This window comes from Macaca fascicularis, chromosome 8 (genome assembly GCF_037993035.2).
Source record: "Macaca fascicularis isolate 582-1 chromosome 8, T2T-MFA8v1.1".
Lineage (NCBI taxonomy): Eukaryota > Metazoa > Chordata > Mammalia > Primates > Cercopithecidae > Macaca > Macaca fascicularis.
The window spans coordinates 15,938,452-15,952,262 of NC_088382.1; the positions used below are offsets into that span (position 1 = coordinate 15,938,452).

Here is a 13,811-nt window from a genome sequence, read left to right on the forward strand (position 1 = left end):
GCTGGGAGACTAACGTCTTCCATTTTGTCTTCTGCCCAGGCCAGTTGCGGGCCGTTCACCAGCTGTGCTACTTCTATAGCAGCGTCATGCCCAGCGAGGCCCAGTGTGTCATCTACCATGAGCTCCAGCTCTCCCTGGCCCGCAAGGTGGCCGGCAAGGTGCTGGAGGGGCAGCTCCTGGAGACCATCAGTCAACTCTACCTGTCCCTGGGCAACAAGTGGTAAGGGCTGGCTTTGCAGTGGTGGAGGTGGGAGCGGGCAGGGCCGGTAGGGGTGCACAGGGAAGCTGGCCCAGGACCCCAGCAGCCCCTCTCCTTTTGATCATTCGGTTCCTTGGCATCAGATGTTTTGAGCTGGTGGGCCTGGGGTCGTCCCAGGGCTGCTGCTGGCCCGTGAGTCCCAGCTTGAGCGTCCCTTGTTGGGTCAAAGGTCATCTCAACCCCAGCAGAGGCAGTACGTGCACTCTGGGCTGTTCTTCCTACTATGGTGGCTTTTGTCCTCTGACCTCTGCCTGCCCGAATCTTCACTCCTGGCCTTCATCTGTCCCGTTAAATGTGACCACACCAGCCACCTGTGGCTTCGCTCCCACAGAAGACAGAGCCAGTTGTGTCACCTGCTTCCCTGGGACAGGGTTTCAAGGTCTCACGTCCCATATGTGGCCTACTCGGCTTCCCCCAAGCATCCTGACCTGGTGGGGTAACCATGGCCCTGGCCACCCCACCCACAGGGCCCAGTGACATTGCTGCAGTCACACCCCCTCGAGTGTCAGACTTACTGAGAGAGCAGGGAAGGAGCCAGATTCCATGGGGACCCGGGAGACTGCCTCCAGTCTTGGTCTCAGGTTCACAGAAGGAAAATGGGCCAGTGTGCTAGAGCCATGCTTCTCAAAGTGTAGTCCCTGGACCAGTAGAACAGCATCCATGTCACCTAGGAGCTTGTGGCAAGTGGGAGTTCTATGGCCTGCCCCAGGCCTGTGGAGCCGGAAGCTCTGTGGGCAGGGCCAGCAAGTTATAAGGACTGGCCTCCAGGTGACTGTGATGCCTGCACACCTTGAGAACCATCGGCCCAGATAGCCCCTGAACACTAACGGTTCCTGGTGCGTCTGGAGAAGACACAGGCCATGTCTGGGAGGCAGGGGAGATGGACTAGCACACTCCTCCTGCCACAGGGTAGCATGATGCTCGATTCCCTCTGAAGGATGTCCTTCATCTTTTCCATGCCGTGTGTGTTCACCCTGGCCCTCCCAGCAGCCTGGGAAGAGCAGAACACTGCACACACAAGAGGGCCGTTCCCAGTCCTCACATTCCAGATTCATCTGTCACCAGACCCACGGGAGGAGGCAGACTGGTTCCAGGAGGATGAGAGCCCTTGTTCTGATACCTGTGTCTGATTCCAGGGCCTGCAGATCCACTCTGGACTACACCAAGGGAAGTCTGGGGATTTTCATTGACCTTCAGAAGGAAGAGAAGGAGGCGCATGCCTGGCTGCAAGCAGGGAAGATCTATTACATCCTGCGGCAGAGCGATCTGGTGGACCTGTACATCCAGGTGAGTGGCAAGGGATGCAGGAGGACCCCTGTGCTCTTCACTCTCCATCCCCCCATCCATTCATCCTTCCATCATCTATTTACCTGCTCATCCTTCCATCCATCCATCCATCATCCATCCATCCATCCATCCATCCTTCCATCCTTACATCATCCATCCATTCACCTGTTCGTCTTTCCAAGCATCCATCCATCTATCCATCCATCATCCATCCCTCCATTCATCCATCCATCTATCATCCATCCATCCTTTTATCATCCATCCATTCACCTGTCCATCCACCCATTCACCTATTCGTCCATCCATTCACCTGTTCGTCCATCCATCCATCCTTCCATCTATCTTTCCATCATCCATCCAACTGTTCATCCTTCTATCCATCCATCCATCCATCCATCATTCTTCTGTTCACCTCTTCATCCATCCATTCACCTGTTCTTCCATCCTTCCATCCATCTTTCCATCCATCTTTCCATTATCCATCCAACCATCTTCCATCCATCCATGATCCGTCCATTCACCTATCCATCCATCCCTCCATCCATTCTTCCATCCTTCCATCATCCATTCACCTGTTCATTCTTCCATCCATCCATTCATCCATCATCCATCCATCCATCTATCATCCATCCATCCTTCCATCATTCATCCACTCGCCTGCTCATCCTTCCATCCATCCATCCATCCTTCCTTCCTTCTAGCATCCATCCATTCACCTGTTCATCCTTCCATTCACCTTTTCATCCTTCCATTCACCTGTTCATCCTTCCATTCATCCATCCATCCATCCATCCATCCATCTATCCATCCATCCATCATTCATTCATCCATTCTTTTATCATCCCTTCATTCAGCCACCATCCATCCACCTGTTCGTCCATTCATCCATCCATCCTTCCATCATCCATCATTCATCCATCCATCCATTTATCCATTCATTGATATATCCATCCATCCATCTATCATCCATCTATCCTTCTATCATCCATCCACTCACCTCCTGTTCATCCTTCCATCCATCCATTTAACCATTCATTCATCCTTCCATCCTTCCATCATCCATCCATCTTTCCGTCATCCATCCTTCCATCATCCATCCACTCATCTGTTCATCCTTCCATCCATCCATCCATCATCCATCCATCCATCCATTTATCCATTCATCCATCCATCATCCATCCAGCCATCATCCATCCATCTGTCCATTCATCCATCCATCCTTTTATCATCCATCCTTTTATCATCCATCCATTTATCATCCATCCATTCATCATCCATCCATTCACCCGTCTATCCATCCATTCACCTGTTGATCCATCGATCCGTCCATTCATCCTTCCATCAACCATCCATTCACCTGTTCATCCTTCCATCCTTCCATCCATCGACCTGTTCATCTTTTCATCCATCCACCTGTTCATCCTTCCATCCGTCCAACTGTTCATCCTTCCATCCATCCACCTGTTCATCCTTCCATCCATCCACCATTCATCCATCCGTCATTCATCCATCCATCACACTCAACTCCTGTTCATCCTTCCATCCATCCATCATTCATCCATCTATCCATTTATCCATTCATCCATCCATCCTTCCATCATCCATCCATTCATCTGTTCATCCTTCCATCCATCCATCATCCATCCATCCATCCATCCATCCATCCATCATCCATCCATCCATCATCCTTCTATCTGTCCATTCATCCATCTGTCCATCTATCTGTCCATTCATCCATCCATCATTCTTCCATCCTTTTATCCATCCATTCACCCGTGTATCCATCCATTCACCTGTTCATCCATCCATCGGTCCATTCATCCTTCCATCATCCATCCATTCACCTGTGTATCCTTCCATCCATCCATCATCCATCCACATATCCATTTATCCATTCATCCATCCATCCATCATCCAACCATGCTTCCATTATCCATCCATGCTTCCATCATCCATCCATCCACCTGTTCGTCCTTCCATCCATCCATCATCCATCCACCCATTCATTCATCCATCCATCCATCATACATCCATCCACCCACTAATCTACCCATTAATCCATCCCTCCATTTATCTATCTGTCCATTGGTTTATCCATACATTCGTCTATCCACCATCTAGCCATCAATATGCACATACATCATCTACCCTCCACCCATCCATGCATTATCTACCCACCCATACATACATGCAGACATACACACATCATTCCACCCACCCACCCATCCATCCATCCATCCATCCACCCACCCGTCCGTCCATCCATCCATTCATCTGTCCGTCCGTCCGTCCGTCCGTCCATCCATCCATCCATCCATCCATCCATCCATCCATCCATCCCAGCATTAATCTATCCACACACCCATCCATCCATCCATCCATCCATGTGTCTACATCTCCTCATCCATTCATTCATCCATCCATCCACTCATTCCTAAGCCACTGCTGAGCACCTGTTGTGTGCCTTTTCCCTCCCTCCAACTGGTTCCTGCACATCCTCCCCCAGTGGCCAGCATCTTCTCCCTGAGGGCAGAGGCGCGGCCCCTCACAGTGCCCAGCACCTGCTGGTATACAGCACATGCTCAAATAATGTGACCACTCAGTTAACACACAGAAGAACTTGCTCCAAGCGACACGTGGCACATCTCCTTACAAAATGAATCTATCATAGTGGCTGTTTTCAGAGGCTTTCCCAAACACAGTGTGATCTGGAACAAATTGTGAAGCCCACGAGCCTGGTGAAGCTTTCGTGATTGAGCACCTGCTATATACCTCCATGAGATGAGGAGAGGGATCAAGAGCTCATGGCCAAGATGGGACCAGGCCCACCCACAAACACTATTGGTGTGGCAGGGATGTGGCAACACAGAAAGGAGCCAGGGGATGGGCTCCCAGCAGTCTGGGGGCCACGGAGACTGGTTTGAGTGCAGGGGAAGTGGGCTAGGGCTAGCCCTGGTGGTAGGATTCACAGGTGTCGGGCTCCTGGGCTGCAGCTGCTCAGTCACCTCCTGGCACTCAGGTGCATCAGTTCATTGTCCTCATGCCAGTGGTGGGGGCATCCCTAATGCACAGAGCCTGAAAAACGCTCAGGTGTACCTGTAGTGTGTGAGAGGAAGGAGGCTGGCAAAGGTGGGCGTGGCCACCTCGCCAGGTGTGGGTCTTGAGGGAACTTCTGTCTCCTTTCAGGTGGCACAGAATGTGGTCCTGTACACAGGCGACCCCAGCCTGAGGCTGGAGCTGTTTGAGGCAGCTGGAGACATCTTCTTCAATGGGGCCTGGGAGCGGGAGAAAGCCGTGTCCTTCTACCGGGTGAGCTGGCCTGTGGGCTGATGTGGGTGGGCCTCAGGGGAGCACCTGGAGGGCTGAGGCACAGGTGTGGCAGGGCAGAGGCCTCCCACCTGGAGGCAGGGCCACCCATGCACCTGCTCAGTTTCCAAGTGGTCTCACCGGGAATGATATTGACCATGCCCCTGCCCGGGACAAACGTTTGGGGCCTGGATGTGACAATGGCTCTACCCTTGTACCTGATGATCTCAAGCAACCATGAGCGGGAAGTCCTGTCCCCATCTTCCAGATGAGGAAACTGAGGCTCAGAGAGGCACAGGGACGTGTCAAAGGACACACAGCATGTCAGTGGGAGGCCCAGGTCTGCTTGCACCCCGAAGTGGGTCAGCTTCTCCCTTCCTCTGAGCTCACGGTGTGGCTCAGCCCTGGGCACAGATAAATGCGGTGTTTTTAGAGCAGAGAGGAGTGCTGGCTCCCCCCAGCCAGACCCCCTGGTGCCCAGGTGGGAAAGGCTGGTCTGAGGCTGCTGGGTGTAGCTGGATGGGCCTCAGGTGACTCTTCAGCCCCCAACTTAGGTGTCTGAACTGTGTGTTATCCCAGAGCACAGAGCTGTGTGGAGGTGCAGGGGTAGCTGGGGTGTGGGAAGCTCCAAGCACATGTTTGAGCTCTGAGGAGGGCGCTGGGCAAGGTGGGTGCTGCGGGAAACCTGACCCCACCTGCCTGTGTGGTAGGACCGGGTCCTGGCCCTGGCAGTGACTACGGGCAACTGCAAGGCGGAGCTGCAGCTACAGCTGTGCAAAAAGCTGGTGGCACTCCTGGCCACACTGGAGAAGCCCCAGGACGGCTTGGAGATTGCCTACATGGCCCTAGCACTCAGCATCACTCTGGGTAAGTCCCCTGAGCCCCCACCCTGCCAGGACCCACACTTTGCCAGAGCCCAGCCTCCAGGTCTGCAGGGCAGGAGCTGAAACAGCTGCTGGATTTTCCTGGTCTCCTGTCCAGGCAGGCAGATCTGCCCAACTGGCTTCCCTGTCTGGCTGTGGGGCACGGCCCGAGGTCTCTCAGGCAGTGTAGAGCTCCCTGCCTGACTGAGCTCTGCTTCCTCTGCCTGTTCCCGCTGCTGACCACAAGGGCCGCCCAGTGTGCCCTCTGCCTTCCAGACATGCCAGGCATCTCGTTGGTCCCTGTATGTGCCAGGCTGAGTGACACATTCCCTTTATCTTGTGCCCTTCCCAACCTCATCAACCACATGGCTCTCTGGCTGATAAAATCCCAGTTCCCCTTCCAGCAGTCTGCCCCTTAAGGCCGGGCATCCCCTGGTGCTGTGCCAGGGTCATCTGTCCCCCTCCAGAGACAGGGAACCCTAGGCAGGCCGCATGCCCCAGCACCTTGTGCCCCGTGGCCCAGTACACAGTAGGTGTGCAGCTGACTCCCCAAAGTAGGGGGCTCTGATTGTGACACACGCAGGAGGAGTCGGATGTCACGTCTGTGGGTTGCCTGGAGCCGGGGTGCCCGGGAGCACCTGGACTGCATGGCTTTTGGGCTCCCCTGGTTAAAACCAGTGAGCAAAGGCAGGTGGCTATGTGTAGGCACAGAGCTGGGCCATCCAAGTCCGACTTTGCCAAAGCCTCACAGTAGACAGGGGCAGGCCTTATTAGTTCTGCTTTGCAGATGGGAAAGTGAGTCTGGGGACCTGGAAGGGACTGGCCAGAGCTGCCCAGGCGACCGCAGGTGCCTGCAGGCAAGCCAGGTGCTGCCCGGGGTCTTCATACCTGCTGCTGAGGGGCCTGTGCCCTCCCTGCCCCAGGGAGCCGCGTCCTTACACCTGCCCCTTTGGCCTGCACCCCAGGAGACCGTCTGAACGAGCACGTGGCCTACCACTGGCTGGCCGCCCTGCACCATCAGCTGGGCCAGGGCAAGCTGGCGGAGCACTTCTACCTCAAGGCCCTGTAGCTCTGCAACTCGCCACTGGAGTTCGACGAGGAGACCCTCTACTACGTGAAGGTGTACCTGGTGCTCGGTGACATCATCTTCTACGACCTGAAGGTGGGTGGGGAGGGGCAGGGCTCGGGGTGTTCCCGGCCCCCTTGGAGTGGGATCTCTACCCAGACCCAGAGGCCTGGGTTCCAGCCTTCCTTAGGAATGGCCCAGTGGCCTCCCTGGAGCTCTGCACGTGGCTGGAGGAACCGGCAATGTTGGCAGATACAACCCAGCTCCCAAGCTGGCCAGGCCCCACCCTCAAGAACTCAGTCTCAGCCAGGGAGGCTGACACATGAGTGGGCAATGGTGGCCTCTGGGTAAAGAAGGGGGATTGTAGTCAGGGGGACCCTCCTGGAGGAAGTGACACCAAAACTGAGTCTTGACAGTCAAGTGTCAAGTTGCATTTAACAAAGAAAACAGGGTCGGGAGAAGGACATTTCGGAAGATGGCATCATCCTCACATTGAATCCACGTTGCAAGATCCAACCCAAATCGTGGCGCCTCCTCTAGGAAGCCTGCCCAGGGTGCCAGCCTGCACTGAGCAACTCCTTCCTGGAGTCCCGAGATACCTTGAATCTTCACATCACCCAGGAAGGGTGGGGTGGGACCAGTGTCTAACCATCGGGTTCACAGACAGGGAAACCCTAGCTCAGGGCAGGTACAGTGGGGCAGGGCCTCAACCAGCCAGGCTGAGGCCTTGCTGGGTCGAGTCTGTCTGGAGCGGAGGTGCTGTGCTCCCTCTGCCCCCAGCCCTGCCCGGGTGGAGAGCTGGGAGTGTCAGACTCAGACCTGGGGTGTCTCCACCCCTCTGCCCAGCAGGCACCGCCCCTCCTCAGCATCACACCGGCACCGCATCAGTGCTCCTTATGGGCTGAGGGGCCAGGGCACTCCAGTCCAGGGGCCGAGATCTTGGGGTCCTTAGAACAACATGAGGAGCTGGGGCAGCCCTACGACCTCGCCCCGTATCGTATCCCCCACCGCAGGCCTGGGGCTGCCCGGGAGGCCCCCGCCCAGTGCTGGCGACACCTGGTGGTCAGAAGTGGTCCCTGTGGCCTCCCAAGTCCCAGCCAGACAGGGAGGTGCCAAGTGTCAGACTCAGGGACGCTGCTCACCACTCAGGGGCTCGCCTGGGACCCAGGGGGCGGGCCTCCCAGAAGAGGCCTTTATCTCTCTTGGTCAAGCCTGCCGCCCACTCCGCCTGCCCAGGAGGAAGGAAAGGGCCAAGTAGTACCTGAGAGGCCAAAGTCCACAGTTGGGGTTGAGGGGCAGAGGCCTCCTTCACCTCCTTCCCATGCACAGCCCTCTGGGCGTCATCGTGACTATGCTGTCAGCGCAGGCCAGCTTCCCACAGGGAGGCCCCTTGGAATTCCCCAAGGGCGGCTGTCTTTCCAAGGCTACACCCTCCTCCTTGTAGAGGAGGCTCTGGACCCAGGGCCCAGAGGAGTAGGAGAAAACGCCGGGCTGCATGGGGCCTGGAAGGCTGGCAGAGAGGCAGGGGTAAATGGGCATCTTTGCCGATTGCCTCTAAAATGGGGTCCCCTTTAGTGTACACGTGAGAGGGAGCCCTGGAATAGGGAGGATTAGGTGTGTCCTGGCTCAGCCTGCCACTCACTAGCTGTTGCACTCACTACAGGCACATGGAAATGCACACGGGCACAGGCACATGCACACACAGCACGCGCACACACAGGTGCACACACGCACACACAGACATGCACACAGGCACACACAGGGACACGCACACACAGGCACACAAACACGCACAGGCACACGCACAGGCACACGCAGAGACATATGCATTGGCTGGCTCCTTCCTGTTTAGTTGGGATGCCCCCACCCCTTCAGGAAACCTTTGCCTTCCACCCCCGGCTGAGTCTGGGGCCTCCTGGGCCCCCCACAGGCTCCTGGGCTTCCCTCTGCCATAGCCTGGGCCACCCTGTGTGGTCAGTGTTTACTCCCAGGTCTCTCAGACTGGGAGCAAGTTCGTTAGGCTCAGCCACTCACCCAGCACAGAGTCCAGTGTTCGGCTGGGCCGGGGGCATTGGATGAGCAGTGGCGGTGACTCGGGGCCTTCTCACGCCCCTGCTCCATGTGTGGGGCGGGGCAGTGAGGGAATGGACTGCTGCATCTTGGACTTTGTCCTTGACCCTGGGAGCCATCTTGAGATGGTAAAGAGGGACAGGCCAGGCATGGGTCTTAGAGAGGTTCCTTGGGTGGCCCCATGTGGAGGAGGCGCCTGGGGAGAAGCCGGGTGGAGGGTGGGAGGGTGAAGGAGGAGGTCTGGGAGGCGGCATCCCAACCCAGGGATGGTGAGTTTGGGCCAAAGATGCATTGAAAATGGGACTGGATGTCTGGGGAGTCACACTCCGTCAATATTTCAGGGAACATTGCCAGAGAGGACACCTGTGAGATGGTTTTGTACCTGGCCTGTCCCGTGGAGGGCCTGGAAATGGTCAGCATGGACAGGGGCCAGAGGGGAGCCTGGGTCACTCAACGCTGTGCCCCTGCTGTGGCTCGGAGCCACGGGTCCTGCATGGAACTCTCAGAGCAGGCAGGATCTGCCCTGACCTCAGCCCATGGGGAAAGCAGCCACTGCCTGCGGAGAGGGTGGCACTGGGGCAGGAGGCTTGGGGTGAGTGGGGCGTAGGGGCAGTCAGGAAGGCTTCCAGGGGTGTAAGGGTCGTCCCCACTTCCTGCAGCTGAGACCACAGCAGTGTAACAGGTTTCGGGGCTCATGGGGTGAGCCAGCATTGGCTGGACACGTGGAATGACCTGGAGACAGGAACGGCCTCTGGGAAGACGGGCTCCGAGTCCCCCTTTTGCTGAGCATGACCTGTCCCCTTCAGGACCCGTTTGAGTACTACCAGCTGGCACTGGCAGCCGCCGTGGACCTGGGCAACAAGAAGGCACAGCTGAAGATCTACACGCGGCCCGCCACCATCTCCCAGAACTTCCTCCTGGACCGTGAGAAGTCGCTCCTCTTCTACCAGAAGGCCAGGACCTTCGCCACAGAGCTCAACGTCCGGAGGGTCAACCTGCCTCCTCTGCCACTCTGCGGGTGGGCCCCCTGGTTGGCCCCCAGCCACTCTGGCTGAGGACAGCATCCAAGGGAGTGGGTTTTGTGCAAGAAGGATGGTCTCCTCCCTCTCCTGGTGTCTCCCGTGGCTCATTTTCTGGGAAATGGGGCATGAAAGGAGGGTTCAAATAGCAATAAATTTTTCTTTGCAATAACCTACCGAAGTCCCCAGGGCATCCTTCCCTGTGTGCTTCCTGGGCTGTGTCTAGGGGCCAGCCCCTTCCCTGGTGGCAGCCCTCTGATCTTGGGGAAGAGAAGGACCGTGAGTTCAACAGACCTGGGCCAGGTCACCATGAGCCTCGGTTTCCTCGGTGGCCAGAGGGGAGATGGTGGTGGAACTCTCTGGGCAGCTCCCTGCTTTCCCTGCTCAGAGCTTTTGCCGTAGGTCTCGTGTCGCCCTTGACTTTAACCTTCAGGCCACTGTGCCCGGATGTGGGGTCTGCTAGTGTCCCTGTTCGCCATTGAAGAAATAGAGGCACAGAGAGGTTAGGTGTCTGGCCCACCGTCACACAGCAGCAGGTAGGGGCGGAGACGCAGAGCCCAGTACACTGACCACCACACCACCCTGCCAGCCTGCAGCCAGGAAGGTGTCCCCCATTAGGACCCAAGGTCAGCTCCTGGACCTCTCTTGTGGTGTCGGGAGAGCCACAAGCCAGTGACGGTGGCCCCGGGGATCCCTCACTCAGTGTCCTCTGCTCCCAGACTTGGTTGGGCTGAGCCTGGCTAGTCCCACCTCTGGCCACTGGTCAGCCCTGTGGGAAGTGAGATGCAGGGATCTCTGCCTGTGTAGATGCTGCTGCCCAGTATTGAAAGCCTTATCTGGGCTGCCCCCAAGCCATCCCCACATACCCCTCCCCTTCCGGTCCCCGGCCCTCATCTCAGTCCCTGGAATCCCAGGTTTTCCTTGTTGGAATCTCTTGGCCTTAGGGAACACAGCTCACACGGTCTCTTTGCCAGTTTACAGCAAGAAAACCGAGGTTCAGAGACTGTGGGTGTCGCACGTGATTCTCACATACACTGCACTCTCCCAGGCCCCTCTCTTAAACACTTTAAATGAGGTGACATTCACATCGCATGCAATGAACTATTTCAACGTGAATAATGTGGTGGCATTTGTGCATTCACAGTCCTGTGCAACCACTCACGCCATCTACTTTCAAAATGTTTTCATCTCCCCAGAAAAAACCTGCCATCCTCACTAAGCTGTTACCCCTCCTTGGTATCCCCCAAGCCCCTCGTTTAATGGAAGGGGAAACTGAGGCCCGGAGAGAGACTTGCCAGTGGGCGGAGCTCTGATCATAAGGAATCAGGCAGCCATCTGCTGCTTCAGTCCTGGGTTGGTTTGCCACCCAGCAGAGGTGACAGAGCCAGGAGGTTCTGGGACCCCATGCTTGCAGCCAGAGCCCTGCCCCGAGCCTCCCCACCAGGGGGAAGCAGAGAGCTTTCCAGAACCGGCCGCGGGACTGGCGGGAAGCAGCGGGTCAGAGCTGCTGACAAACCTCACGTGGACCCCAGATCGCTGTCTCTGTGGGTCGGGCTTGGGAATTGGAGAGGAGGCCGCATGATTGGAAACGTGAAGACGGCATGGCCTGGCTGGAGGAGTGGGAAGCGCCGTCACGTTGACTGGGGACACAGACCTCCTGCCCGCTGGGCCGGGCCTGCAGCCATTCTTCTCGGGGTAGGGTCCGCAGGTCCGGCTTGCTCTCGGCCCCCGACCTTCCTCAGAGTCCGGGGGGCTTTGGAACTGTGCCTTCCCATCTCCACCCACCCTGGCTGGTGCCATGAGGGGCCTGGATCCTGGGATCCTGTTCCTCTTGGGCAGCAGAGACTGGGGGACCAGAGGAGATGATGGGTCTTCAAGCCCCACATTCCAACCCCAGCCCACCACTGACAGTCTGGGGGTTTGAGATGAGGGAGTTGATGTCTCTGAGCCCCAGTTTTGTCACCACTAAAATGAGGCCGACATACTGGGGCAGAGTGCCAGCCCCAGGGCTAACAGGCCTGTTTCCTACTATTCCCTCTTACTCCTAGGAATAGCTCCAACAACCGCACACTAGGGAACGCTCAACCCAGGCCAACTTGTCAGAGGCACGTGAACCAGAGCGACTCCATCTTGAATGGGGGCTGGTTAAAGGGAGGCTGAGACCTGCTGGGCCACATTCCCAGGAGGCTAGGCATTCTTCGTCACAGGATGAGATAGGAGGTCCCCACAAGATACAGGTCATAAAGACCTTGCTGATAAAGCAGGTTGCAGTAAAGAAGTTGGCCAAAGCCGCAAACCCAAGATGGCCACGAGAGTGACCTCTGATTGCCCTCACAGCTCATCATGTGCTAATTATAATGCGTTAACTGCTACAAGGCACTCCCACCAGCGCCACGACAGTTTACAGATGCCATGGCAACATCTGGAGGTTACCCTACATGGTCTCGGAAGGGAGGGCAGAAACTCTCAGTTCTGGGAATTGCCCACCCCTTTCCTGGAACACTCATGAATAGTCCAACCCTTGTTTAGCGTATGATCAAGAAATAACCATGAAAATGGGCAACCAGCAGCCTTTGGGGCCACTCTGCCTATGGAGCAGCCATTCTTTTTTTTCCTTTTTTTTTTTTTTGAGATGGTGTCTTGCTCTGTTGGCCAAACTAGAATGCAGTGGCATGATCTTGGCTCACTACAACCTCCACCTCGTGGGTTCAAGCGATTCTTCTGCCTCAGCCTTCCTAGTAGCTGGGATTACAGGCACCTGCCACCACACCGTTAATGTTTTGTATTTTAGTGGAGACAGGGTTTTGCCATGTTGGACCAGGCTGGTCTCGAACTTCTCACCTCAGGTGATCCACCTGCCTCGGCATGCCAAAGTTCTAGGATTACAGGAGTGAGCCGCTGCGCCCGGCCAGAGTAGCCATTCTTTTATTCGTTTTCTTTCCTAATAAAGTTGCTTTCACTTTAAGGACTCACCCCGAATTCTTTCTTCCGTGAGATCCAAGAAACCTCTCTTGCGGTCTGGATTGGGACCCCTTTCCAGTAACAAACTTTCTTAACCTCTCAGACCCGTTGTCTCTTCATCTGTAACCAAAGACAAAGCCTCCCCCAAGGTTCCAACAGTGAGGAGAGAACACATGGGAAACGAGGGGCACAGAGTTGGTGTGCAGAACCAATATCACAGACTGGGTGTCAAGCCACTGTCATATTGGAAGTAATATCATGCTCTCCCCTACAAGTTATGAGGAACAATATCACAGGGGGGTATGTACCTTCTCCGGTAGTGGGAGTAGTATTATCATGTCTTCCTTTAGATGACAGGAACAATATCACAGGGTGGGTGTACACCCGTGTGTTTTTGGAAGCAATATCATTCTCCTAGGTTTTATGATTCATGTCACAGGTGGGGTGTACACATCATCCACTCACCCCCTGGATATCAGCAATCATATCACAGAAGAGGTGTCCACCCCCTTCGATACTGTCAGCCATATCATCTTCCTCCCGCCTGGATATTAGGAACAATACCCCGGGGTTGGGGGCGGTGTACACCCACTGTGATATCGAAAGTAAACTCAGCCTCTTTCCCGCTGGATATTAGGAACTATATCACAGGTGTGTGTGCACCTTCTGGGATATTGGGAGTACTGTCAGCCGCCAACCCACTGAATATTAGGGATAATATACAGGGGACAGGGTGGTTACATCCCCTGCGATATTGAGAGCAATATTCTTCTCTTTCTCCTGTACATTAGGAACCACATCACAGGGGTATGTACACCTTCTTCGATATTGGGATTAATGTTATTGTCTCCCCCAACTGAACGTCAAAAACGATATCACAGAAGGGTGTACATCCCCTGCGATATGGCCAGTAATATCAGCGTCTCTACCTTTGGATACTAGGAACAACATCACAGAGGGTGTGTATACTCCTCAGCAAT

The 13,811-nt window shown here is 55.7% G+C and overlaps 1 protein-coding gene across 1 annotated transcript in view; it reads left to right on the forward strand.

Annotated features, from left to right (window-relative positions):
• Positions 1-10,042, forward strand: part of LOC135964673 (SH3 domain and tetratricopeptide repeat-containing protein 1-like) — a 61,186-nt gene extending 51,144 nt beyond the window's left edge. Inside the window, exons 3-8 of the mRNA XM_065518887.2 lie at positions 40-220; positions 1,396-1,546; positions 4,733-4,855; positions 5,563-5,719; positions 6,681-6,877; positions 9,658-10,042. Coding sequence (XP_065374959.2) covers positions 40-220; positions 1,396-1,546; positions 4,733-4,855; positions 5,563-5,719; positions 6,681-6,784 — 716 coding nt within the window. The 3' untranslated portion in view covers positions 6,785-6,877; positions 9,658-10,042. The remainder of the gene's footprint in view (positions 1-39; positions 221-1,395; positions 1,547-4,732; positions 4,856-5,562; positions 5,720-6,680; positions 6,878-9,657) is intronic.
• Positions 10,043-13,811: the final 3,769 nt, after the last annotated feature.